Consider the following 27,503-nt stretch of genomic DNA (forward strand, 5'->3'; position numbering starts at 1 on the left):
AGTGGTGTTTTCTTCCCACCTACAGAGTATGACAGGAGATAGTTTTCCTTGCTTAATAAACTTTTTTGAAATTACAGGCGTATTTTACACAAAAATACAAAACCAGGATCTCCAGTATTTCCACAGATATCAGAAGATGGACAGTCCAACTACCAGCTACCACTTATTCCAGTTCTCAAAGCGTCTGACTAAAACAGCTCTGACAGATGTAAGCTTGCCAAAACTGAAGTTTCCATAGCCTTTATTTATAAATAGCCAGTTTGTTAGAGCTTCTCTACTGAAAAAGAATGTATTCACTTTCCCAGAAAGATGCTAGCCCTGTGGTCAAGGGATTTTTGTTGGGTCCTGGAAACCCAAGCGAAATTCCTTCGTGAAGTGAATACACATTTACACAAATTTAAACCACTATAAAAAGAGATTATGGAACAAGTATCCCAGTTAGTCAACAGCCCAAACACTGGGACTTTTTTTCTGAGGCACTGGGGACCTGTAGAGCAGACTTATATAGGACTTTCATTAAAATACATACATCCTCGATTTCTTCAAGTTTTTAAAAATTTTAAAAAGGTTTGCTTCCATAGTAACTACGCACAAGAGTGTGGCTTAAATATAGATGTGCATAAAAGACAAATTCTGAAGAACTTTGCAATTCAGAAAAAAAGTTAAACACAACAAGCATTTTCCCTCCCTCTCCTATTCACAATCAATGGCATCCTGAAGAAAAAGATCAGTCAACATGCTGTGGAAGAATAGTTATGATTATTAATCTGTAACTTTGTGCTTGCAGGGGCATGTGGAAACACCAAAGCCTGATTGACATTCTTATTTCTTCCAGGCTTTCAAATTTTTCAAACTTTTTTTTTTTTTCCATGTTTTCGAATTGGTCCCCTATAATAGAAAAAGAAGAGACAGCTTTATAAAAGTGAATTCAGGGTAGCTTGATCTGTCACATTTTTCTGTTTTGCAGAAAGGTCGTGTCTGGGATCTGCTAGTGAGAATGCAGGTAACCTGTTTATGCAGTGGAGCATGTAGGTGTTCAGGGAGTTAGTCAAATTATGATATTTCAAGACCCTGTGCCTTTGGTTAGTAATTTTTTTTTTTTTTTTTTTTCCTCATAAATGATTTCAATGGCCCTGAGCTCTGGTGCTCAAGACTACTGTTGTAGACAGCAGGAGGAAGTTAATCATGCCATAAAATATTTGCAGGAAGACTTCTCACTGGCATCTTTAACAGTCATCACTGGTCTATTTTTGGACCTCACTCCATCAGCATATATGGACCAACACTTTTACAGAACACTGTATAATATGATCATATGATCTTTGTCATAAACAGGAAAATCAATGTTATCTTCACTGATCCTAATAAAACTTTCTTATACATTTTTATCTATTATACTGCATCATGGTGGCTATTTTTGCTTATGCTTTTTAAAATACAGAAACTTTATGGAGTTTGGAGAGCAGCTATCTTCTTGATTATAACTGCATCTATGAAGGTATAATATGTTTTTTTTTTATTTTTTTAGAAAAAGTAAACATTTACTTATCGAGACACACTATGAATTAAAACCTAGATGCTTTCCAGCATGTCACATGGCACATATGTATCCCTGTATCAAAAAAATAATAATAAATTACATTGCGCAAAAGCAGTGACTGATTGCAATAGATTATTTTGGCAACGATGCTCATATTTTCATGATACAATACAGTTACATAACTAATATTTATTTAATTATTTAAGCATGTTATAACATGCCTTAATCTTTACAAAAACTAGATCTGCATGTCTGGACATAGACTCTCCATAAAATATCCATTTACTTGACTCTAGCCAATATTTCTCCCATTTATTTCCAACTTCCTATTCTTTTATTTCCATTCTTCCTCTGTCTGCTGCCTTACTTCCCCTTAGCTTCCCTTTGCTTCCTTTCCATTCATCCCCTCTCTAAAATATCCTAACTCCTTGCCCTTAACATCATTTTGAGGGCTTTATGCTTTATCCGCACCTGCTCTCCTTTCATGGTTGCCCCCTTGCTGAACTCATCACTCAGGACTGCAATCCAGAACTACTGTTCATTTGCAGGCCCAGTTTTTATCCAACAAATGAAGAGTGGCTGGTGTGCTGATGAGCACAGCAAAGCAAAGATTCTAAGAAAGTTGGTGATAATTTCCAATTTGTGGTGAATTGAATGACTCGTCTTTTCCTGTTGGAGGGCTGCTGTCCTGCTAGTGTGCATGTTTAAGGTTGAACTAGATGATCTTACAGATCTCTTCCAACCTGAATGATTCTATGATTCTAACAAATTTTTGTTTTATATATATATTTTTTGTTTTACATGCGTGCCCAACTTGTTATATTGCAGTAACTGTAGTTAATCTTCAATTTTGGACATTGGGCAACAAAACAACATCTGATTTCTCATCTCCTTAAGACAGCATGATGTAAGATGAGGTCAACTGCTTAACGCTGAAGGGAATGACTCTAATCAAATCTTCAGATATTCAGGTGGTACCAAGCAGGAAGTAGGAGGATAAAGAGGATATTTCTCTCCCTAGAGTGCAATTGGACATGTTTATTAGCCATTGCTGGACACAGTGCATGTATTTTGAGAGGACGTAAAATTCTGTTCTAGTAAGTCTCAACCTTAACAGTTAACTACATTTTATCCCTCTTTTTCCCCATCTCTGTGGGAGGAACAAACTGCCAAGAACTGTCTGTTTTTCCTTTCTCTACACAAAGCACAGGTTGCCTGCTAGGATAACTTCAATTTTTCATCATCTTCTTTTTCCAGAAAGTCTTGGCCATGGACAGAACCTCAGGCTCCCCGCCCCCCCCCCCCCCCCCCCCCCCAAACAGCTCTATCTCCTGAGGGCTGAACTGGTTTAGTGTCATTAAAGTGTAGTGGAGGTTTTATGAAAAGTAATGGTTTGGGGGTTAGAGACAATCAGACCATGTGATCTACTTGTTTTTTTGTTTGTTTGTTTGTTTGTTTGTTTTCTGTTCTTTCTAATCCATAGAAAGAATAGTATGAAAAATATTCATGTTTGCTGGTTTGGTTTACTATTCTTTTAGAATTTCAGGTACTTCATTCAGAGTGGGAATCTTATTGGTGTGAAAAGTTCCTGAGTCAAATAACTTGAAGTATTTTTAATTTAGGAATGCATGTAGGAAAAATAATGAAATTACATATAATTTATCTTAGCAAGTATCTTTCAAGCCACCATGAACTGAATAGTGCTTTATGTTCAAGAGACTATCCTTTAAAATGCACATCTGTCTAATGTGTCTGTTGCTGTATTTCATTATCTGTTTGTAAATCCTGTACTTTGGTCCTCTCTATTTTTTCTCCCTGTTAATGTTGAGCAAGAAATGGTACCACTTACTCTTTTGTCTATTTGTGAAAGACCATAACCAAAATAATTTTTAACATGTATATGGGCTGGTTTTGTGAATCAAAATTCTGAAAATGGCACATACCTCAGAAACATGTTGGTTTCTGAAATATAAGAATTAATGTCTTTATGCGTGGGAAAGAATAATGAAAAAATTGTCTCTATTTCAGTAAGTATTTATTTTTGTTATGTACATATTTTGTTATGTACATAGGCTGGCCTACGTATAAAAGAACTATAAAGTAATTCAATAATTTTTCACCAGTCCATGCAGATCCACAGGGCTACAAAAGGTCATGTCCCTTGTTGCGTATTACCTCTAATAACAACAGCCAAGTGGATGTACATAACCATAGAGTTTCCATCACTCCATCACTCTTCTCTCTGCACCTCTCTCACTGCTTCCCTCCCTCTCTCACCCTGAAACCAGCTTTGACATCGCTCCTTTGAATTCAAGTTTGCCATCCTTTTAATGTGGTTGCTTCCCAAGTCTACCTACCTGTTTTTATTTTTGTTTTGTGTTTTTTTTTTTTTTTTCAATAAAACAACAGTGGTTTGACAACTAGCAGAGGAAATTGACATTCAGTTTCAATTATGCTTGCACTATGCGGTTAAAATATATAAAAACTATTTCTAGTCAATTTTTAATAAGAATTGGTGACACTGGGTTTTTCCAGTGCTAAATGAAAGAGGCATTGCTGCATAGCACTATCTGCTTAGTCAGAGTTTGCTAGTGGAGTGTGTCCATTTCATGATATTAGTTATATATTTGTCTCAGTTGTATGCTTGTTTCATTTAAAGTAAAGATATCAGAAGTTAATCGTTATTTCTTTCCCAAGCATGCTTTTGAAAAATAGCATTTCAAAAATTACTAATATATTCATCATAAAAATGAAAAACTCTTTGAAAATCTGTTTGCAATACAGTTTTCTTCTGATTAATAACCCTTGGAAATCTGTGCTCATTATACCATAAACATGACCTTTATGAAAACATCAGAAAAATCCAACTGCAGAATATGCCAGGTCAAAGATTTTTAAATGTCAGAAAGTGTAAAGTTTAAAAAATAATACCATTTTATAATAGTTGGCTGATGATTGTGTTTTTTCTTTATTTATTTATGGTGAATTTTTTAAGTTGTGGTTTAGTATCTATTAAAACCATGATCCCAGGGGAACACACTTCAGGATAATTCTTAATGTCCCTCAGCAGCTTCTTCCCTGTGGTTAAATACTCAATTTAAATTGGATATTTTTGCTAGGCCTGTATCTGGTCAGTTCTCTAGCAGAGCCTGCCAACCTCATGTTCGGACCAGCTGGTTAGGAGACATCCACAGAAACAGTGTCAATAACAGTGCAGTCAGTCTAACAGTCAGAAAAGTTCATCAGCAGAAGTATCTGACCAGTGTACATGCAAATTTGTGGAAAATGCATGTTTGCAATGTTGTGTCTTTCCTCGGACTTCGTCAGATGTTAGTGCTACTCTGAAAAAAAAAGAATACTTCCTACACAACTGAAGATCCACTTAACTTGAATCTAAATGTAAACATCCCTAATGTGGGCTGGAAATCACACTGTGGATAGCTGCTTTATGTGGGAATAGTGAGCCAAAATCACTGAATCATCTATGTTGGATGAGACCTCCAAGATCACCTAGTCCAACCTCAGACGTAACACTAACAAGTCCTCCACTAAACTGTATTACTAAGCCCTATATCTAAATTTCTTTTAAAGACCTTTAGGGATGGTGACTCAACCACTTCCCTGGGCAGCCCATTCCAATGCATAACAACCCTTCTGGTAAAGAAGATTTTCCTAATATCCAACCTAAACCTACCCTGGTGGAACTTAAGTCCATTCCCCCTCATCCTGTCACCAGGCACATGGGAGAATAGCACAACCCCCACCTCACTACAGCCTCCTTTAAGGTACCTGTAGAGTGCGATAAGGTTGCCCCTGAACCTCCTCTTTTCCAGACTGAACAATCCCAGCTCCCTCAGCTGCTCTTCATACGACTTGTTCTCCAGACCCCTCACCAGCTTTGTTGCCCTCCTCTGAACACTCTCAAGCACCTCGATGTCCTTCTTATAAGGACAAAAAAAATGAAGAAAATGAAGGCCTTATAATAAGGAGAAGAAAAAAGAAAGCTGTTTTTTATTTGAAATTCAGACAAACTTTTCTGGCCTTGTATTAGTGTGTGGTATTAAGAATATTAGGATAATACCATGTATTTCTAGCTCACTCATGGCACGACAGGCTTTTCACTTTCTTGGATTTGCCTTCTTACTAAAGAAAACATAAAGTTGTATAAAACATGAGCAGCAGAAGAAACTTCAGAATGGTACTAGGAATACATATTTTACCAGAAAGAAAGAGGATTATTAGTTCAGATGTGGATTTACTAATCCACCAATCTTCCATCTAGTATTATGGCTAGGAAGGATGAAAAGGTTTTGATGTTGTCTTTGCTATCATGAAATTGCTTGAATCTGAGTGAAAGTGTGTTCATTTCACTATTAGACTAAAATTAGGGAAGGATGCCGAAGTGGTCATAGTACTAAATTTAGGGGCCCAGGGTTCAGTTCCTTGATCTGCCAAGTGAATGGGTGACTTATGCTTTGTGCACTGGAGTTGATGTCTTGCTAAATGGCAGTGTCCTGAGAATTAATTCCTGATAATTAATACCAGAGCTGCATGGAGAAAATGGAGGCTGCTTCATATGTTATGGGGTATTTGGCTTGGTTCTGTAAGGCAACTGGAAATCAAAAGCTTCTGCATCCTCCAGAGGGAGGAGGGGTACTGTTCATGGATGTTTTGCTTGTTGGCCTTCTCTGAAGTCATAACACTGGCAGTCTCGGACTGTCCGATTCCCTAGTAGTTGACATGTCTGGTACTTGGTATGGGTAGCTGATAATAAACAAGGTGTTCAAACTGGCCAATTTCTGCTTGTTGCCTTCTACTTGGAAATGGACAGAACTTCACAAAAATTAGAACGCTCATTTTGGATCATTAATTTTCAGTGATCCAACAGCTTCCAATAGGGAAAAGAAATAATCCAAATTTGTTTTACCAACTGGAATAAAGCCTCAAAGGATTCTGAAGAGCTCAATTAGGTAGGTCATGTCCCTATTGCTAAAATAAAAAGCTTCACTTCTGCCCTTGCACAATTTATAATCCATAGAAGATGATGTTGCCTAAAGCAACTTAATGGAATTCATTGTTAGATGCTGTTAATTATTGAAGTTCAGATCATGTTTTTTTCTGGTAGATTTTATTTAATAAAAAAAATATTTAAATTGGTTAAGTGTTTTTTTTTGGGCCATAGCATAATCTAGGTATGAGATGAGAGGGTGATACCTAGGGGAGGCTTTGACATGAGCTTTCTTGTAGCGTAGAGAGGGTATGGTCTGCACTTTGATCCCGTTCAGACAGGCTGGGTCCAGGTAAGCCAGATATACCTTTCTATTAATGCAAATGGATAAAGGCAGGGAAGCAAGAGGGAATAAGGCAGCAAAGAGGGAGTGGGGACCTGAGCTTTTTTACCAAAAGTAAGGACAATAATTAAAGGAATTAACAGATACCAGGGTATGTATGAAAATTTGTCTCTGGATTTTCCCAGTCCTGCACCATGATAACAGTTTTTTAGGATTCTACAAAACTGAAAGAAAAATCTACTCCCTTAGGTGTACGTTTTTCAGTCAAAAACCTTGTGACAGGATATACAATTTTACATTAAAAATATATATATTTTAAGTAGAAAGAGAAGACTTTAAAAACCTTTGTGTGTATAACTTTGTAAGACTTTAAAAACCTTTGAATATGACGCATAGCCAGAGGCTGCTAAAACTAATAATAGAGAATTCTTTTTCTAAACTAGCTCACTTTGCAAGAATCACAGAATAAATATTGTCTCTAGACAAAATTATGCTTTGAATAGCAGCAAGTGGCCAGAGCTGAATCAAATTTTCCAGGTGAATACTGTATGTGTGGAAAAATGCACTCTATAAATAAATAGTGGGTACTGATTTGTGCCAAACTGGAAGAATTTTACTTAAAAAAAAAAAAAAAAATACAAAAAAAAAAAAAGGAAAAAAAAAAAAGGAGGGAGGGAGGAAAACGGAGGAAGAGATGAGGACCCAAGAAAACATTTTAGTAATAAGTAGTTTTGAATTGTTTGGTTTTGGATGACTGAAATTTGCCAAAATGTAACTAATAAAAAGGGTTAAGTATCTAAGTACGAAATAAGGAATTTCATTTGGGGTGCAAGAAATGTTTCAGCTGACACAGTGGTTTGGTTTCTTTCTCTCCTCTAATTGTTTGTGTTTTTTTTTTTCTTTTTGGTTTGGCCAGTGAACTGAAAAATCAATTACTCCCAGATCTCTGCAGCTGAGACAGTGTTGCATTCATCCTCTTCAAAGTGACTAGTAACTGTTAACATTACTAACAGCAAAACCTATGAAAAAGGCTTACATTGCCACACAGTGTAGTTGATCCTCAAGTTGTCTCCAGAGAGTCAGCTGGTGTGGCTGAAATCCTGTTCTGATATTTATTTGTATATTTAATACAAATATTTTATCAGTTCATTTTTTTTCTTCCCCTTCTGAAAATAAGAGGAAATTACATGAAACAATATTGTGTTTAAAGGCGGATATCCTCACTTTAAAAATATATATGAGATTATTATATGGTGAAAGGAGTCTCCAAAAAAGTCTGTGAATGATGCAGGAGTTGAAAACACTTTGTCTTAAGATCCTCATTTTCCCTTCTGGATGGGGGGAAAGCATTAAAAAAAATCAAAAGAAACTGAGTTCTGAAACTACAAGTGGTCAGAACATAGCTTTCCTGAGCAGTAAATTCTCAACAGGCATCACGTTATTTGGTTGTATGTTATATTTCTGTCCATGAAGAATAACATGGGAATAAATATAGGCCATTAGAATCAAATATTCAAGATTAAAAAGTGCGTATAAAATTCACAAGTTGCATGTTAACTAATTTTCTGTATCTGGAGTTCATATTTTAATCATTTGAGTATAAGAACTACTAACAAGTAGTGAAACCTACCTTCTTGGATTAGATAGTACTGTTTATGGAACTGATCTTATCTGTAAAGTGGCAGTCTAGCAATTCTTAAGAAAAGTAGCTGTTCCAAAATTGTAAACCACTCTACAGAGATGAAAGGGAATACCCTACTGACTACAGGTCATGACAAATTACATTAAGCTAGAATATTCCTAAAAGCCAGATCTGCAATTCGTATCACATTGCCTGTGCTACATTCTGAAGAAAGTTATTCTTTTGTCTTTGGATATCTTTAAATTTCCTGTTTTCTCTGAAGAGACTCTCTGAAGACCTAAATATGGTATCGACTATTTTTGATAATGAAATTTAATTATCCTTCATGACTAGCCTACTATTCTTTATTGCTTATGTCTTTATTTTGTTCATGAAGAAAATCTGTTCATGTCCACCCTGCCTATTCTTTGACCCACTGGCAAACTAAATTTGTAATGATTTTAAAGTTCTAGCTGGAGTCAAGTTACACAAATGTAAGTTTCTTAGCTTTTGTAAGATAGAATATGAGCTCCCCCACCATCATACCCTTCCTCTCCCCCCCCCCCCCCCCCCCTTTTTTTTTTTTTTAATATTCTTAACAAGGAAAAAATAAATCCTCTTCTGGCTCAGGCTCTCTAGAATATTAGAATGTATTTCAATCCTCACTGGGTGTGAAATGACAGACATTTGGATCCTGCAAAGAGAAAGAAAAAAAAAAAAAAAGAAGAAAGGAAGGAAGAAAGGAAGAAAAAGATCATGATACTTTTCTGAATTTACAGTTATAAGTTACCTGAAAGTTAACTTTTAAGCTGGAAACCTGTGCATTCCCAGGCACTGAATGAAAGGTTCTCTGAGATTCTATCAAGGCAGAATGTACTTGTTTTGACCTTCAATAAGCTATCCTTTGGAGAGGTGGGAGATGGGGTGGAAACCTTGGGAATATCTGTACGTGGGAGAAAAAAAATTACATCACTGAAAAAAAAAAAAAAAAAAAAAAAACAGACTCCAGGATGGAAGGGAAATTGAACGTTAGTTTTGGGTGTCTCTGGTGTATTGAAAATGACCATACATGTGGCCAGGGGGAAATAAATGTAAAGTAATGAAGGAATGAAAACAGAATTCTGCAGAGATTTGCTTTTTTCACTTGGTGTTTATGATGGTAATAGTTAGTGATGGAAGAACTGCAAAAAATTTGGATTAATGGGGTATTAATTTAGAGCTTCTACATAGTTTACAAAATACCTCCAAGTTCCAAATGCATTGTAAAAATTATCTAGACTATTTGTGCCTACAGAATTTGGGCTGAACATTTCCTTTGAAACATAGCCATTTGACAGGCTATTTGTTAAGAGACCTGATTATTCTTTTTCTGGAAACTAAACTTGCAGTTGAGTTGAAGAGATTTGGAAATTGAAGTGTACATGAGGAGAGGCTATGCAGGGAAAGATGCAGTATATCTTTTCTATAGCCAAGTCACAAAATATAGCAGTTTGTGGTTGCCAAATTGTTCAGCTGTGTGCTAGGAGACCTGAGAGACAGGATGTCCTTCTCCAGAAACTTTATGAAAATATGTTATTTATTATTCTGCACATAGAGAGAAAAAAAAAAAAAAAAAAAAAAAAGCCTTAATATGTTTGTTACTCTAAGACTTTTCTTTTGTTTCCTTTGTGTATATTTAGTCTGTGCTTTTCTTAATCTGGATGTTTAAGGCCAACACTCACAGGTATCTATACTCTTTACCTAGCACTAATCTGAGGGATTTTCCAGGTGAACTAGGCAGAAGAATTTGCGTGGGAGACTTTCTTATCAGAAAATACTGTTTTCATTCAACCTTTTGATTTTTTATTTTTAATATCAATGATAATTGTGAGTGAAATGTCCTTAAGATAGCACCAAAACATACCATTTTTAAATAAAAACTTTTTCTTCATTTTGTAATGACTTATCATAGAAAAATCTATTTTCAAAGTCAAACAATGTTTAAAGTCAAAACTGTGTGTGTGTGTAAAGAACGGTATTTATTTACATTCTGGTTGAGAAAAATCAAATGTAAGAATTGCTTACAGAATGGACAGTTTGAGGCTGAATCTGCAGGAATCATGTCTTCATCTGAGTGTTTCTGTCTTCCCTTGGCTCAGGGTACAGGGAAAAAGGTCTTGTAATGATGAAGCTCATATAGCAACTGGTTTCAGTAGAACCTCTTGAATATGATCACAGAGTGTATGAACCTCAATGCTGCATGTGTGGCTTTGCACCATTTAAGCTGTCTGTGCTCACAATACAATGCTGTATTGGCCACTGGACTACACTTACAGGTATGGCAAAACAGTGCTAGAGTAAAATGTCCAGTCCTAACTGGAGATGGAGTGCATCCATGTGTAAAAATACTTTTTTTTTTTTTTTTTTTTTTTCTAAAGACTGAGGGTGTTATTTGAACTTCTCAGAATCTCAGAAAATTGTCACAATGAGACATAGAAAGTGACACGGTTTTGTGGTAATATTTTCTTCAAACTTTTTTGCTCACATTTACCTTGAATGTACTGCCATTCCATCTGGCCAGGAGATTATTTTGTCAGTTTTACAAATTGTCTGAAAATTGAAGAAACAAATTATTACTTCCAATTTGGTTAAAATGTTGAGCTAATTAAGCTTCAAAGTTGTATTACTCTTGTGCTTCTTACAAAGAAAATTAAGTTGAAAACATTGTCATGAATTTCCCAAACATCTTGAATATTCATCTTTAATTTAGGATCTGAATGGACTGGAAAGACTTGTTCTATAGATTATAATATCACTTACTTGTAAGACTGGAATTAGTAAATATATTCTATCTTCCTATTTTGAAGAATTGTAGTATGCTATCCATCAAATGTAACTTTAGGCCTGTACTACCTTAGATTTTTGGGAAATTACTATGTTTTCTCTGGTCATGTCCTGTGTACATGCCACTTTTGGCAGTGATGTCTTGGTACATTTCAGGGCATCAAACATAGCCTATGGACAAAATCTATCTGTGGTCTGGGGTGTTATCAGCACTTTTGTGGTCAAAGTGGAACTTCCATCCTTGCTGACAGGAAGTTTGTGAAGTGGTTGGCATTGAGCTGTCTCTTGGTGTGATGATCAGAAGTGTTGCAGCTGCACAGGGAAAGCAGTGGATGTCTTTATGTAAAAGCTTATCATACAGAACATCAAAACAGCCATAAGCAACCTTTACAGTTCCTTACCTTTTCTCAGTGTTTAGTAACACTACATAACTAAAGAAGACCTAAGCCTTGCTGTGAAGTTATTTTCTAAGTGTGCTCTTGTCCCACGTGGCACCACTTCTTTACAAAGTGAACTCTGCTTTATGAGTTTTACTGCACCCCTACTTCTTTCTCTTCAGTTTCCTGGGTCTCTTGTTTCTCTTCTGTTGACATTTCTGCCCTTGATATTTCCTTCTTTACAATAAGAATTTATCTACATATTGTCTCCAAGAACTCGTCCCAGCGGGCTTCTACCCCTCTGCTAATGGATTAGAAAGGAAGTAGTAACATTGGCATTCACAAATGTTGTGCAAACATTTTTCAGTGAATCTCAGTCACAAAAGTTGTTGCCATTGCTTCAGGTTTTGTTATTCTTGTTGTTGCTACTGATTCTAGAGTACAACTCTGTGCATGTTAAGTGGAAAGAGAATCTAATTTTTGCTGCCCTAAAAATTAGAGAATTTTTTTAAAGTGTAAGCTCAAATTTCATGATACCTATCACATGCTCCATCATTAAAGGACATGTCTGACACTATTGAAAAAACAGAGAGCAGCTGTTCTCCTGAACATATTCATTTTCTGTGCTGTTGTAGCCAGAACTGGGGTAGATTTTAAACTCTGTTCCAGAGGCTCTGAGTCCCAGCCAAGGTCTTGCAAAGCTGGCTGATTTTTTCCTTTTAAAGCGCGTTCTCGTCCCCAGATGACTTTGTTCAGCACTGGCTGGCAGCGGCAGGTGGGTGAATGCCTAGTCATGCGACAGAGAAGAATCACAGAAAGAACTGCTTCATCCTTCATGGCATGGTATCCAAGAGTATGGGATAGCAGTGCTGTTGCTCTAGGTAACCTGAACCTGCAGGACTGTAACACTCCCCTTTGTAGCACTGAGATAACACACCCGAGGAGCTGTTTTCCTGAGCGTGGGCAATATTTTTCAGTTTTGCATTTGTGTCTGTGAATTGGAGGATATTTAACCAATATCCTCCAATATCCTCGTAGCTATTGCCAGGCAAATGCTCACCTTAGCATTTCTGTGTGGTTGGGTACAATCTCAGGTACAACCAAGAGACTTCTTCATAAGGTTTTTATCAATTGAAGTGGCAGCTTCATTTTGTGATATGTAAACACTTTGAATGAGGAAAAAATATGTTTGTCCAACATCTAAAACATATCTTTATGGGCCTTTCCTATAAAGAGGGGGTAAGACTGGCCTGTTTGACATTACCTTATCATCCTTCTGACCTGTTTAATTTGTTTTTACACTGTTTTTATAATAATTACATGGGAATTTAGAAATTGCCAAACCTATGGCAGTCATTAAATACTTGATGTGTCTCTGCTAGTGAGCTATGGAAAGCAGAGCTGTTTGCTTTACTCTTTTCTGTTGCCTACATCCTTTAGCAGCTACACTCAAAGAATCTGACTTTGTACGCTCTTATGTTGAGGTAAATATTCAAATGACTCCAGAAGTGACAGTTACTTTAAGGAAAAAAATAGCATGCAATTGGAGTGAGTCCTAATCTAATACCTTTGTTTTGCTTGTGGATGATGTTTTTCTTTCTTTAATCTGTAGTGAAATACTTCACAGAATGCTGACAAAACAAACAAATAAACAAAAAACACTGTCTTTTAAACTTTGGTTCCAGATGATTTTATACCTAAAAGCAGAACTCTGGATGATCTGCTACAACTGGTTCATTAAATCCTGTGCTGTTAGCCCTCAATTAGAAGCATGAAATTGCAACACTTCTTAGCAGATTTGCTGACCAAATATGGAGAGATTCCATATATCGTTCTGAGTATTTTATATTTGGGCTCTTAAAGAATGTATGCAGTTCATCTAATGAAGCATCTGTATGTATGAGAAAAAATAGATTTCTGATCTCTCCCTCTGTTGGTCTATCTGCCTGTGTCTCTATTGAATGAGTGGGGTAAAACTCCCTTTACATTTTTTAAAATGTTTCTTGGACTCTTACCAGCAGGTTTTTACAGTCTGTTGCCTGCCTCTCAGATTAGAAGAACACTGGCATATTTTAACAGTTTCCTAGGATCCAAATAGTCTTTAATTAAAAGGGAATTGATGTTTTGGAGTGCAACCAAAACATGGGAGACACTGGAAGCAGAGAACAGACTTGAATTCTTCCAGCTTTTAGTGGTCTGTGACAAGGGGCAAACAAATAAGTAAAACACAGTCCACAGCAAACAGGTAGTGGTTTATTGGTATGCAGGGGCATTTCTTCATTTGCGTAATGTTCCCACAGAACTGGTGATTGGTAACATTAGCAGGGAGGAGCTTTCTGCTGTACAGAGTCTGAACCTACTCCACGAGCAGAATATGTTTGTCAGTATCTTTCCAAAACACAAATTTTGATGGCTACTGAAATTGTTTATAATTTAGACTTGTTTTTATCAACTGTTGAGGCAGCTAGGTGTGTTGTGTTTGCTAAGTGTAGGCTGACTCAGAAGATGCAAGTTTGGTTAATTAAAGAAATTAAATACCTGCAAATTACATGACTTTCACAGAGCAGAACAGCTAGTTGTTCTTTTTCTTTGGGAACAGTTTTCTTGAAGACTGTTGAGTAGTAGGGCTGGGGTAAAGCACTGAAATTGTAAGTGAATGAGACTAGCTGAAGTTCTGAAGGGAAGTCAGATGTGCACTGAACTATTGTTTTAGTTAATCGAGAAATGGTTTATTAGATAATTTGAAATAATGAAAGATTGATACCTGAAGCAGTTATTAGTAAAGACCTATAACCAACAGTCAGTCGGTTGCACCCTTTTACAATAATGTAGTAATTTTGTGGATTAAATAAATCTGTATGTTTAACCCAATATTGATATTTATTGTTGCTTTTTTTTTTCTTTTTTTTTTTTTTCTCCATGTTTATGTTACTTGCTGAATGCCTTATATCTCTTTCTGCACATAGGTGGTACATGCCAGAGCCCTGCTCTTCCAGCCTTAGTGCGTCCTCCTGCTCCACCCTTGCAGCCGTCGCTGGATATTAAACCATTTCTTCCGTTTCCTCTGGATACTGCAGCAGCAGTCAATCTGTTCCCCAACTTCAATGCAGTAAGTATACTCATAACAGTTACTGTCCACTTCAATGAGCCACAGTTTCCACAGAAGGCTCAAGAGGGCACAAAGTAGAATTTTATGTACTCAATTAAACCTGGAATATTCTCTCCCATATTGAGGGCCAAATAGCTCTTTCAGACACACTGGTAGGCCATAAATTAAAGCCTGGATGAGTGCTAGCCAGAAATAATGCAGAAGGAAAAAAGGGATATGATCCCAAGTGACATGCAATAAAGTTGCAGGACATATCCAGTTCCAGGCCTTGTGAGTTCCCTGCTCTAGCTTAAGATGTGCAGTTTTCATAACATAGCGTTTGCTGCAAACATGAAAACCAAGCGATCCTACATCTCATCTCCAACATCCTTCTTGAGAAATATCTAAAATTTGCAAATTAGAGGGGCAAAGTTTATCTTTGTAAATGGTAAAATAAATAAATAAATAAATAAAAATAGGGCAATTAAAGCAAGAATGGAAAAAACATGAGCTATTCACTGGCAAACAATCCTTTTTCTTTTCTTTTTCTTTCTTTTTTTTTTAAAAAAAAAAAAAAAGATTAGGATACCTTATATCTCACCCTTTAAATTAAAAGCAAGGTTAGATTTCTGTTTAATAATTTCTTAACTTATTCATACTATCTAAAGATTTAGAAATCTACTAACTACTTCTTAGGTATTTTCATTACTTTACTGACCTAAATAGTGAGTGTTTCATTCAATTTGCCCCTTTCTTGCTGAGGTATTTAATGTTGTAAAAGAAAGAAAAAAATTAAATTGATTTTATTTTTATTTTAACTTTATAGAATCATGTCACTTTTTAACTCTAGGATTTTCTTTTCTTCATTTACCAGTGCTACATATAGGAAAAGAGAAAGTTAGGAGTGTGCTTGGTTACTTACTCTGAGAGACATAGAGAGAGGTGGAAATTGTTATGTCATAACATTAGTAATTAAAATATAAAATCTTAATTAAAGAGCATACCCATTCTAGAAGTGATTTGTAGTAATCGATAGCAAATTTCAATAATTAAATGTTTGTTTACCTTTCAAGTGTGTTTTGCTTTAAAGCAATTGAACTAATTATGAGAAATATTTATGCAGTCTTAAATGCAAGCAATTGTATAATGCGAGCATTAATAGAGATAAGAGCAGCTATAACATGAATGTCTTAAAATACTCAGAAAAGTCAAAAAATCATTACAAAGAAACTCAAATTTTAAAATGTATATACATATGCAGTAAAGTTTTAAAAAGGGCTGGTGTTAACCAAGTTAAAACCTGAATAACACATTATGATATGTATTAATTACATTTAAGTTTAGTGTACTCTAAAACTCTTACCAGTTTTGTGATCACTACTTATATTTAATGCAGGAGGCCAGCTGAATTATTATAAACATTTTATCATTTTATTAGAATTTCTTCTTTTTTTTTTTTTTTTTTTCAGGTTTTTCCGTACTTTGGGATTTTCAGATATTTTTGTTAACAGACTGTTAATTGTTAGTAGACTGATTGTATACTATTCATATCTTGGGGGAGTGGACAGATGTAATGTGTGCTGATATTAATTTAGAAATAAAAAGGTAAAAACAGACTCCTAGCAAAACCCTGTTATTCCTGAACATCATCTTAGAAGTATATCTTTATGTGTAAGCACTGTAGTTGAAATTTAGAGACTCCTTATCTCAAATTCTTCAGTAATCTGAGCCTAGGTTTCAAGGATAAGACCAGCAGCTCTTTTTAACAACACACTGAAATGCATTCCCATGCAAAGGGCTGCTTCCTCTGATGCATGGCCATCTGCCAAATCTACCTTTCCTGAGTGTGTCAGTCCTGAGTGTGAGAATGCTGTCATCTGAGCTGCCGTCATTTGCTTATAGACTGTTCCTTGCAACGTGACCTTTGCCTTCTCATCATGTGTGCTGACATGCAGCATCATCCTCAGTGTTCCCATTTTCCTTCTGAACAGTACATTATTGAACGCTGCTATGTTTAGCTCATATGCCAGAGCTGGTTAATGGCATCCTCCAAACATGAAGGCTAGCTGAGTAGTTATGCATATTTCCAGAAATTCTTTCCAGGCTGACGAATCTTTGGGGACGCATCAACTGCTGCTGAGCATTATCAGTGTAAAGAGAAGGTAACCCACAAGCCATATTAGACTTTAAACAGAACATCTGACAAGTTCTTTAATTATGTGAGTGTGCGACAGGAAAGCGTTTCACCAAAAACCTGCCTAAATATGCATGCCTATGGGTTGTTGATAATGTTTTATATTTATTGACCTCACAATCCTGCACAGTGTAAGTGGAGAAGCATTTGTACTTTGTGACAGAACCAAGGTTAAGCAGGTGGTCAGTAAAAGACCTAAAACTCCAAAAACCTGAACTGGATGTTCTCTCTCATGTTGCAGATAAATTAGATTTTGCCTTGATTTGAGACATCAAAGTTGTAGATAGGGTCTTAGGAAATAGATTTCCTCTTTACCTTTCCATAATTCTACAGAAACTAATCTGTTTGGCATCATGTCTGGGCTACTTCCCAAGAGTCTAGAAGGAATTCCAGAGTATTGGCTATTTACAGGCCAAACACACTTTTCAACAGCTTGCTCTTGAGAAGAGCAATGATCAAGGAGGTACTCAAGTAAAGATGTGTCATGTTCCAGAGAAAGGAAGCAGTCTCTAGTTATGGCAATCCTAACTTAGCTTGTGAGTTTGGTTATAATAAGCATAAATATCTGGGCTAATCAGTCTAAGTTTCTTTTAAAAAAGATAACAGAAAAACAGACAATTTCTTCATTTGTTCAAGTGGAGAAAAATGCACAAAAGTAGCTTGTAATGCAGACATCCTATGTATCTATGTTGGGATGCGGTGAAGTGAACCCTGAAAGTTTCACATTCATCTCTGATGACTATAATGAGGGACTGGCTCAGCTGCATCTACGTTTGGTGAGATGAATCCCACATTAAGGGACAGGTCATAAGCTATTCACGGCTGATATCTTAAATTCCACTTAGAAATCAGATGACAGAAGTGCTGACATTGTATTGTATGTCTACAGAGACATGCTTCTACTTATTAAGCAGTTATGCTAGCTTCTAATTATATCTAAAGACAACTTTAAAGGAATTTGAGTATTCAGGCTAACTGGATGTAGGTATTAGGGGAGGTGAAAGCAAAGTAATTTGCTTGCTTGATCTTTCATACCAGTGGAGATTCTCTCAGGCATATACTCAAGATCTAACAAAAATAAATGCTGATCTTAAGTACACCATAATAATAACAATAATAGTGAGGTGTATTTTATAACATTTTTCACTCTAATTCAGTTTATTTTCTTTGTTACTAATGATTTTTGGTCTAAAGCTATCTCAGTTTTTTGATGACTGCCTCTGAGGAAAACGTTCAGCACTGATTTCTGTGAAGTCAAAAGCTTGTATCCAGGCAGAGAATAGAGGAGTTAAAAGTTCTGTGCAAACCTTTCTCAATAATGTCTCTGGGCACTGTGGAAAGGGGAAAGTAAAAAACAAGTAACAACAGAAATGCAGGGATGGTAACCTATGAACCTTTATACCATTCATTTTCATGAGGGACATTTTCTATTTGTACAAGAAAGCTTAAAGCAAACATAACAATTAACAATCTGGTTAGCTGAACATTTGTAGGTGCTATACTCATAATTGTGAAGTGAATGGGTACCCTCAAGTCCTATGTAGAAAGGCATTGTAAAAACACAGATGTTAAAATTGAAAACAGTACACTGTTGTGCAGACCCTGAAGAATCACAAGTTCATTGCAAGTTTATCTGTTAGAAAACGATGAGTTAAGTGTACGGGATGTACATGGATACATTTTATGAATGAAAGAATCTGACAACATACAATACTTATGTAGCTTTCTAAGATGTGTTTTGAAGAATGTCAGAAAAAACCTGTCTATTCTGAAAAACGTTTGAGATCATTTAGCAAACATTTTGTATAGTTCCGTGTTTTCAATCTTGAAATATTATTTATGCCTCATAGACTGTGGTATGAGAAAGATCTGTAGTGGAAGAGGTCCTCAATGTAGAAGATCCGTGTAAATGCTTGTAAGCAGAAATAGAGATACTTCTTGAAAAGATCCATCCTAACTCCAAAATAAGGCCTGATTTTCCCATGTTGTCGGTGGAAGATTTCCCCAAAAAACATCCTTTGGACAGAAATATGATTACATTTTAGTCTTTCAACTTATAACTTGGAAGAGCGGTAGTAATGTCAGAACTACTAAATTTGGATTGAAAAGTCCTTGTTACTCTACAGACTTCTTTTTTTCATGATCTATCTGTAGTAATCCTTGTCCAGTCTCCTGATTTTTCTTGTTTGTTTGTTCTCATGTACTTTCATGTACAATACTTAAGGCTTCATGTGTCACCTTCCCCTGGTAGAGTTTTCCTATTTGGGAGGGAACAGTGGATGTTGCCCATAGTTTGGAGCTTCTAAGGCAGTGCTTCAACAGTAGCTTGTGTCAGAGTGCTAAGGTAGTTCTTGCTTCCTGAAACTTTCACAGTATGGTAACTATGAAACATCCTAGCAGCTCTGAGGACAACATAAATGCTATGCTCTCTGTTTACAGAGGTGATGCTTGTATTTGTGTGTATCAGTAGGGAGTAATTATGGCTGCCTTTCAATAGGAGCCATTTTTCTCCATGCTCTGGTCTTGCTGCCAGACTCTACCTGGCCTGCAACCACCAAGTTAGCTCACGTGAAGCAGAGCTGCCTGGTTGTTGGGAAATGCAGTCTTGTCCTGTTGTGCCAGGCACTGGATAGAAATAGACAATATAGGAAACCTGCCTACTAATAGTTATTTCTGGGAAAGGTTATGCCAGAAAAACTAGATAAAACCTGTCTAAAAGCTGCCAGAAGACAGTTTTGAAATATTTTCCTAATACTCTTGTCCTGGGTATTTTTTTTTTATCTTGAAGAGAGATATGTGCTACAAAGCTGACATGCCAGTTTTCTGGATGTTATGAATAAGATGTAGCTTTTGATATGGAGGAGCGGAGAAGAATTTTGAAACATATATATATATATTATTATTTTTTAATATTAGCAGCCTGAAATTCTGAAATTTACACAATACATTGCCCCCTCCCCCTCTCCCCGTCCCCTTTTTTTTTCTTTGTTTCATGATTTCTGACATAACTGAGCAGGAAAGCTTTATGAGACTTTTTTTTTTTTTTTTTCCCATATTCTTATCATTTGCAATGGTGCTTTTTTCAGCACGTAAAGTCCTTTGAAATTAAATAGTGATGGCTTGCTGTCAGAATTCTTTGTTTCCATAAAGGCATAGTTGGGGGACAATGCAATAGCCTCAGTTTCATGAGAATCAAAAAATGGAATATTGGCTATGTGGAAGAACTTGGCAGTAAAAATACAGTCTGTGCTGCTAGTGATTTTTAATGTTATTTTTGTGAAAAGGACCCTTATCAGGTGGAGAACTGTACTGCATCAAATTGGTAGTTTGTCAGACAAACAGAGGGGATTATTGCTTCTGGGGATATTTTTTGCATGGCTGCTCATTTACAGGTGTCTACAAACAGGGGTTTTGGCTTGTTGTTTCCCTTTCCATAGCACTGTAATTGAGCTGTAAGATAGGTATAGTGTTCTTTATAGTTGATATCTCTATTGCTGTTTAGCTTAATATTTTTCAAAAAAAAAAAAAGCTAAAAAAGTATTAGGATGATTGCAAAAAATAATGGTTGGGTTTAGGAAGTCTTTATTCATATAACACTTTCATCACTGGCCAGGCCATTTAATTAAGAAGTCTGCAGGGCAAGAAGAGGGATCAGGGAGTGAGCAAACACAAGAAATCTTGGCAATTCAGATGTTTTTATTTGGTGCTTGCAAATCAGGAATGAGTCAACATCAGTATGAAATATTCAATTATTCGAACTGGCTAGATTTATTTGCCTTGTATTTAAATCCTTAATCTATGCCCTGGGCTGTGTCTGAAATAACAGTATTGCTCTGATTCTGTGATGTAGAAGAAGTGTTCACAGCTTGGGAAACATGGTAAAATTAAGTTCTTTGTCTTCCAGTTATGAGTTAGTTTAAGGTGGTTCTGGATCTCCAGAAATACCTGATCTGTCTGTTTTTCTATACAGCCTATGCTCTGTGTCATGGACAGGGAACAGAACTCATATTCTGGCTTTGTATGAGTGTTCCTTCAGCTCTGGTAACGTTCCTCTGGTTGCTTGTGATTGCATGGCAGTTGTTTTCCATCACACTCCAGTGTGGCTGAGAAGTAGTATCTCAGCTCCCTAGAAATTGTCTCCAGTGTGTTTTCTTGTATTTTCTTTGGACTTGGTGCATGGGTAAGGATCATCCTACTAAATCTAACCTTAAACTAAAACTAACTTTAATCCTTTTGCAGCCTTCTCAAAAATGTGTAGCCTCTGCTTGCAACTACTGTCTGGGACTCCTGTAAGTTTCAATATAGGCATCAGCAAAGTTTTTTGTTTTGTTTTGTTTGAATTGGTTTGGTTTGGTTTTGTTTATCTTCCTCTTAGCGTTACTTTATGTTTTAGTAGCACTACTGGCCCCAGTATTGGAATTACTTGCATTTCCTCACATCTTATTTGAACAGCTTTAGGATTATGCTCCAGTTAGGGAATTAGCAGCTTCCTATGCTTATGATGAACAGCTGTCACCTGTTATGACAAAGATGACAGCAGTGTTGAGAGTGTAGAGGAGTTTGCTAATGGGTGAAAATGAGTAAATACCATAAAAAATCAATTTAAAAGTTTTATTTTCATTTAAATTAAATTTGTGCCATGTATACTACAACCTTCTCTGATTGCTTTCAGTCAAAATTCAGGTTTCTAGGATGCATATTCTCCTGGGCAAGCAAATTTTATGATTACCTTAAAATAGTCTAAGTTTTGTGTCATATCACGTTGCTGAGCAATAATAGGCCTATGCTGGAATTCATCTTTGTAACTGTAATGCGGATGCAAATCATCCAACCATAGCTGTTTCCTGGTTGCTGTCCAGTTTTTGGAGAGTAATGTGTACCTTTGGTAAATCTGTTTTCATTTATCCAGATGACTTATTTCCAGCATGCATGTAATAGTATCACCTGTGTTTGGCCTTTTCCAGCTATTGTCTCAGATGGTATTTAGCTCTGCGGCCTCATTCAAGGCCTGATGTCTCGCTGCTGGTGGTCATTTTAATGCCTGTAACCTGCAGATTGTATTTGTTTTCATCTTTACTTTAGGGATATTGGTAAGGTGATGTTCCAGTGGTCTGTTCACTAGCTGAGTGCAGCACGTGCACTTCCACCATGTGTTTGATAGGTCATGATTTCTTCAGGATTTTGTTGGCAGTGTATTACTTCCCAGTTACTAAGCACCTTGTAGCTGAAGAGCAGATGTCTGTGCTGCTCCTTTTTGCCATTAGAGAATGGAGGACATTTAACTCATCTCCACCAATTCCAAAGTCCATAATAGACTTAGAAGGTCTGAGGCAGAAGCACCATTTGTATAAGCTGCTGACTGCACTGTCTTCATACAGTGTAATCTGTACAGTAGGTTATGGAGTATCAGCTTAAAGGTGTTTTCATTAGCAATGTTGTAGGCTAGAAATAATCTCTGGACAAAGGACTGTATCTTTTACTATCTTTTACTTTTACTTTACTATCATTTCCTAGAAATGTCTTACAGAAAGCTATGTTTTCTGTGTTTTTCTCTCTTTCTCTCTATTTTTGATGTATGGAAGCGGTTTCTTTTAATTGTTGAAACAATCAAGAGGATCTAAATATCTCACATGCTTGCTTGTTTAATTGATGATAAATAATACTGAAGGAATAGACTTTCTGAGTTATCTCATCTTGCTAGAGGGCACTGCACAGTGGGCTGACAGATAAGTTGCTGTCAGAAAGTCATAGTATCCACAGCAAAGGCAATAGCACAGCCTTTACTGGGGACTAAGGGTCCCTCAGGCATTTGCTTTCATGCAAAACAATCTCGTAAAGGAAATTAAATGAAGTGCTCTTCAAATTTGTCAAGTCTTGATGAGTGGAATTACTTAAAACTAAATTTTATAAAGCATTTTATAAAGCATTTTAAATAATGTTTTAATCAGTTGATGTTTACACCCTTTGTCTTAATAGCACTCAGATGAAAAAGATCAATGATTATTTTATTCTGCAAAGACTATAAAACTTTAATGGGTTGCATAATAAGTGTAACTCATAAAATCTACGGTTTAAATATGGATGATTATTAACCTGTTTTTAAAAGCTGCAATTAAAGTGAAAAGGAATTACTTAAAGAAATGATTTGATTACTGCAGTCTAAAGAGGGAAAAGAGTGATAACACTCTAAAATCACTATTATTTCTGTTGATGAGACAGACATTTACAAAGATTTAAAACACAAATCTTTCCTGCCTTAGGCATGTTTGTGTTGCTAACCTATCAACTTAGCTGAATAACTACTTACCGATTTTCACTTTTTTCTTGTTTGCACAACCTGAAGTTTGTTCATCTTAGGACTTTCAAAGTTATCTGTTGAAAAAAGTATGAGCTTGCACAACAGGTAATTTTACACTAAGTAAACACATTCCTAAGCACAATTATCTCATTAATTGCATATTCATAACATGCAATAACATTTCTGCTGTTATTCAAGAATTTGTCCTAGAACTCCCCTACTTTTATCTTTTATGATAATTAAAATGCTTAAGGCTCTTTCTCACTATTCTTAGTCACAGTAGTTTAGGCTAGTAAATGACACATGCTGAAGTCATCAGTCTGGAGTCATCTTATGATGCAAAATCTCTGATGGAATATTTCTGTAATGTTCTTTTCCTGACTAATTTATTTTACCCCAACATATATTTATTTATTTATTTAATAAGGGAAGAAAATCCCAAAAGGTTTCATGTTAGATTTGTACAGTAGAATTGGAATATAGAACTCCAAATTCTCATGCAACTACTGTTTTTCCTGGCATCTCCTTTGGCTGTTCTGAATACTTAGAGTTATACTGCTTAAATATCAACACACATTAAATTAGTAATCAAAAAAAAATTATCGTAAATAATAGTTCAAAAGCCTGTATCTCAGGAAAATGTTGTTGGGTTTTATTTTTGTTTTGTTTTTTAAGTATGTACTTTTCTATAACATATATAAGTATCAAAGTCTTATTATTGAAAAGAATACAAATGAATGAATTTCTATCATATTTTGTCCAGTGTCAAATGTTGTGTGATGTAAAAAGTGTAAAAGATGTTGTGTGAGTAAAAAGTTTTAAATGACATATTACACATATAATTTATGATCAGAAAGAATCAGAACTTTTAAATAAATTCTTTAACTTTATAATTCTTAAGATTCTAAGACAATCGGAATAGAGTGGACTGTAAAAACTGTCACAATGACTCACAACAGAAAGTTGTCTACAGCTGCATGAAAATTGCAGATTAAAAAAAAAATATATATATATATATATATATATAAATTACAACTGAAGGTGGTGTTATACCTCCTGAAAAGCAGACCAAGAAGCAGTTTATTTCAGTAATTTGCTATGGAAACTGTTATGGAAATTCTAGGATGTCTGAATGGCAACAACGGAGATCCTAACAAATAGAAGTCATGGCAGGAGTTCCTAAAGTTGTATAAAATAACTCTGCAAAGGAAATATTTGAAAAAAAAATATAAAGGCTCAGATGCAGACCCAGTTATTCCTGAGACATTTGTCAAAAAGCCAGAAAAGGCATAAATTTGCAGCCTTAATTTTCTCTAATCCTGTACAGTTATCACTGGGCCTATCTGTAGTCCATCATGTCTATATTGTATCAAAACATAGTTCTGGAGAACTATGTCCACCATACTAAGATATCAGCTTGTGATCATAAAAATAATATAGGCTGATTATCAGACGATTTTTAGTTCTTGAGTTAATCATCTCTCCAGAAAAGTCAAATGGCTGATCGCATGCATGCACAAACCTTTAATTTCAATGGGGAGGGTTGATATATATTGATATCTGGGGATAATGAAATGAGACTGTAGCAAAGTAACAAGCTTTATCTGTTCCTATATCTTCTCTCTGACAATTTAAGGAAGAACAGAAGAGTAGATAACCAACAGTAAATATACCAACACTTTCCAGACTCCACCTCCAGTGAAGTGTATTTTAGGAAGTTCTTGAGCTAAATGTGTTGACTCGGCATGTGATAGCCCTCCATGAAGTAACATGCTGACCAAACTGAATCAGCAGGAAAGTTTGTTGATTGTAATTACTAATGAGGTAACTTGAGTTTCCTCTTTCACCTCTCCAGATGGTGCCTAATGTACTCAGGCAGGGAGAGGTATAGGAAAATTTCCTTGGGCAACCTGAGTAAGAGATAGGAATACATGAACTATGACTTGTTATAACCAGTAGAAGTCTAAGAATGATTTTTGATGGAAGTAGATGAAAGCTACTCATGGAAGCTGGAAGTAGATGAAAAAATATCCATCACTTTACTCTTTTTTTTTTTTTTTTTTTTTTGAAATGTACCGATTTGTTAATGGATCCAACTCATTACATTATTGGTGTTGCTAGGACTCAGATGACAAAGATTAATCATGGGGGTGATGCCAGAGTTAATTATAGCAGTGCCCTCCCAAACAGCACTTCAGCTCTGGGAGGCAGTAAAAGCTATTGTTGGAGTTAAGAAGTAACATGAGAGAGGAGCAGCAGTGCAGAGATGACTGTCGGTGAAAGGATTGGAAAATAAAGGATATATGGCATTGGGCATGGAAGAGAAGTGGGAGGAAGAGCAGAAGGCTTCCAAGAAGAGAAACTTAGAAACTATCTCAGAACAGGTATTTGGAAGATGCACTTGCCACACACACACTCATTCACTCACTAATATTGGAAACATTGCACAGCAAGTTAAAGTATCCAGTTTTGACTTATAGTGCTTACATCTTTGTTCCTGGCAGGAATGGTTCCTTTCCTTTTTAGTTACCTACTTTATGCAGGAAATTAGTATCTCCTGATACCGTCTGAAGCAGGTTTGTTCTCTCAAAATCTATTGTATTTATTGTTAATTTACTGAGCTATACCTTTTTGAAACCTAATTTTGATTTTCTCTCTAAATTTGAAAGAAGAGAGAGAAATTACCTTGGTACTACTGAAAATATCTCAAAATGAACTAACACAGCACAAAATTAAAATGTCTGTGCCTCTGAAATCAAATAAAATCCTTCTGTAAGAACAAGTCCTCAGATACTTAAAAAGTCATAGATTTGCAGTTGTTCGCTACCTGTTCCTCAGTAAGGATTGATGAAGGGGAATTGTTCTTAAATTTTTCTGCACAGACGATAGCACACATTTTGGTAAGTGCCTTTCATTTCTTTTAAGCAAAGCAATAGATCAAATCTACTTCATCAAATACAGTGTATGCATGAATCCTCTGTAGTGTCTCCTCTCTTCAAACAGGCTCTTTCTAGAATATGAAGTAGTGTCTGTTTCAAATGACACCAAATTGCACAGAAAGTAGGGATCTGAAGACTAGCTTTTATTTTATTTGCTAGGACTCCAACATTCAGTTGATTGGGAAAAAGCTGTATTTCATTTAGAATTATTCCCTTTAGCTTTCTTCACAAACTACTGCAACTTTTTCAGGAGTCCTCCAATTTCTTTTTTAGAGACTGCTTTAATATGGCAACAGATCTGGCATACAAATTGATGCTGACCCTGAGGGTAAATAATTCTCTCTGTGAGTTGCTAAGTTTAGTGTCCCTTGAGCAGCTCAGGTGAAAGTACAAACAAACAAATTTATGTGGTTAATGGCACTTGTACTAATACAACGATAGGATCAACTTTGAATGTAAAAAAAAAAAAAAAGTAAGAGAAATAAGTGTTAATTTTGAAAAAAGTGAGGCTTTTTTTTTTCTAGTTTAATGAGAAATTGACAGAACCTAACCAACTCTGAACTCAAAAATTAAAAAGCACACTATGTATGAAATATGTTAGGATTCCTGTCCTTGCTTATTCAGTTCTGTGATTTGATTAGCATATTTGCCTCATCCTATTTGGACCCAGAGTAGCGTACAGTTAAATTTTATCTACGTTTCTTAAAACAGCGTTTCAGTGGACTAGAAAGTGGCATGAAAAGTTGTGAAGAACAACCTCAAGTTCTGTAATTAAACATCTCAAAAATTTGTTAGGCTTTTCAGTAAGATACAAGATTAATCAGTAACACAAAAAAAAGCTACTTAATACCACAATAAATGTTGTTTAGTGTGCAACTTCTCTTAAATATGAGGAGGATTAGCAATCATCTGCTTTGGTCTTTAACTATCATTAAAAACATTTACATCTTCAACCTACTCAGTGATTTAAGATGATTATATAACCAGAAGATTTTTTAGATAGCTACTGCTGGCGAGAAGTACATGTATGCATTATACCAGATTTCTTAGCTATGCTAGGGAATGATTATCTTTGTAGGCTTTTATTATATAATAGTATCAAAAATTGATTTCAGTTAGTTTTTCCTGACTGTTCATAATGCAGAATGAGAGAGAAACTGCAAATTTTAAAAAATTGAGCTGAGGGACACATCATTTTTGCTGATTGAGATTATTCTTAAAGGCCTTGGCATTTTTATTGGATAAAAATTACTTATCTTATGTGTAACAACATTCAGGTAGTTTCTGAACTTAAGAAAATTCTGTATGGCAACAGGAGCTTGTGAGACACGT

At 35.8% G+C, this 27,503-nt stretch overlaps 1 protein-coding gene across 4 annotated transcripts in view; it reads left to right on the top strand.

Moving 5' to 3' along the window:
* Positions 1–27,503, top strand: part of ZNF385D (zinc finger protein 385D) — a 444,893-nt gene that overhangs the window by 295,691 nt on the left and 121,699 nt on the right. For all 4 annotated transcript variants that reach the window (XM_072033483.1, XM_027451052.3, XM_038174071.2 and 1 more), the window contains exon 3: positions 14,619–14,761. In XM_072033483.1, coding sequence (XP_071889584.1) covers positions 14,619–14,761 — 143 coding nt within the window. The remainder of the gene's footprint in view (positions 1–14,618; positions 14,762–27,503) is intronic.

This window comes from Anas platyrhynchos, chromosome 2 (genome assembly GCF_047663525.1).
Source record: "Anas platyrhynchos isolate ZD024472 breed Pekin duck chromosome 2, IASCAAS_PekinDuck_T2T, whole genome shotgun sequence".
NCBI lineage: Eukaryota > Metazoa > Chordata > Aves > Anseriformes > Anatidae > Anas > Anas platyrhynchos.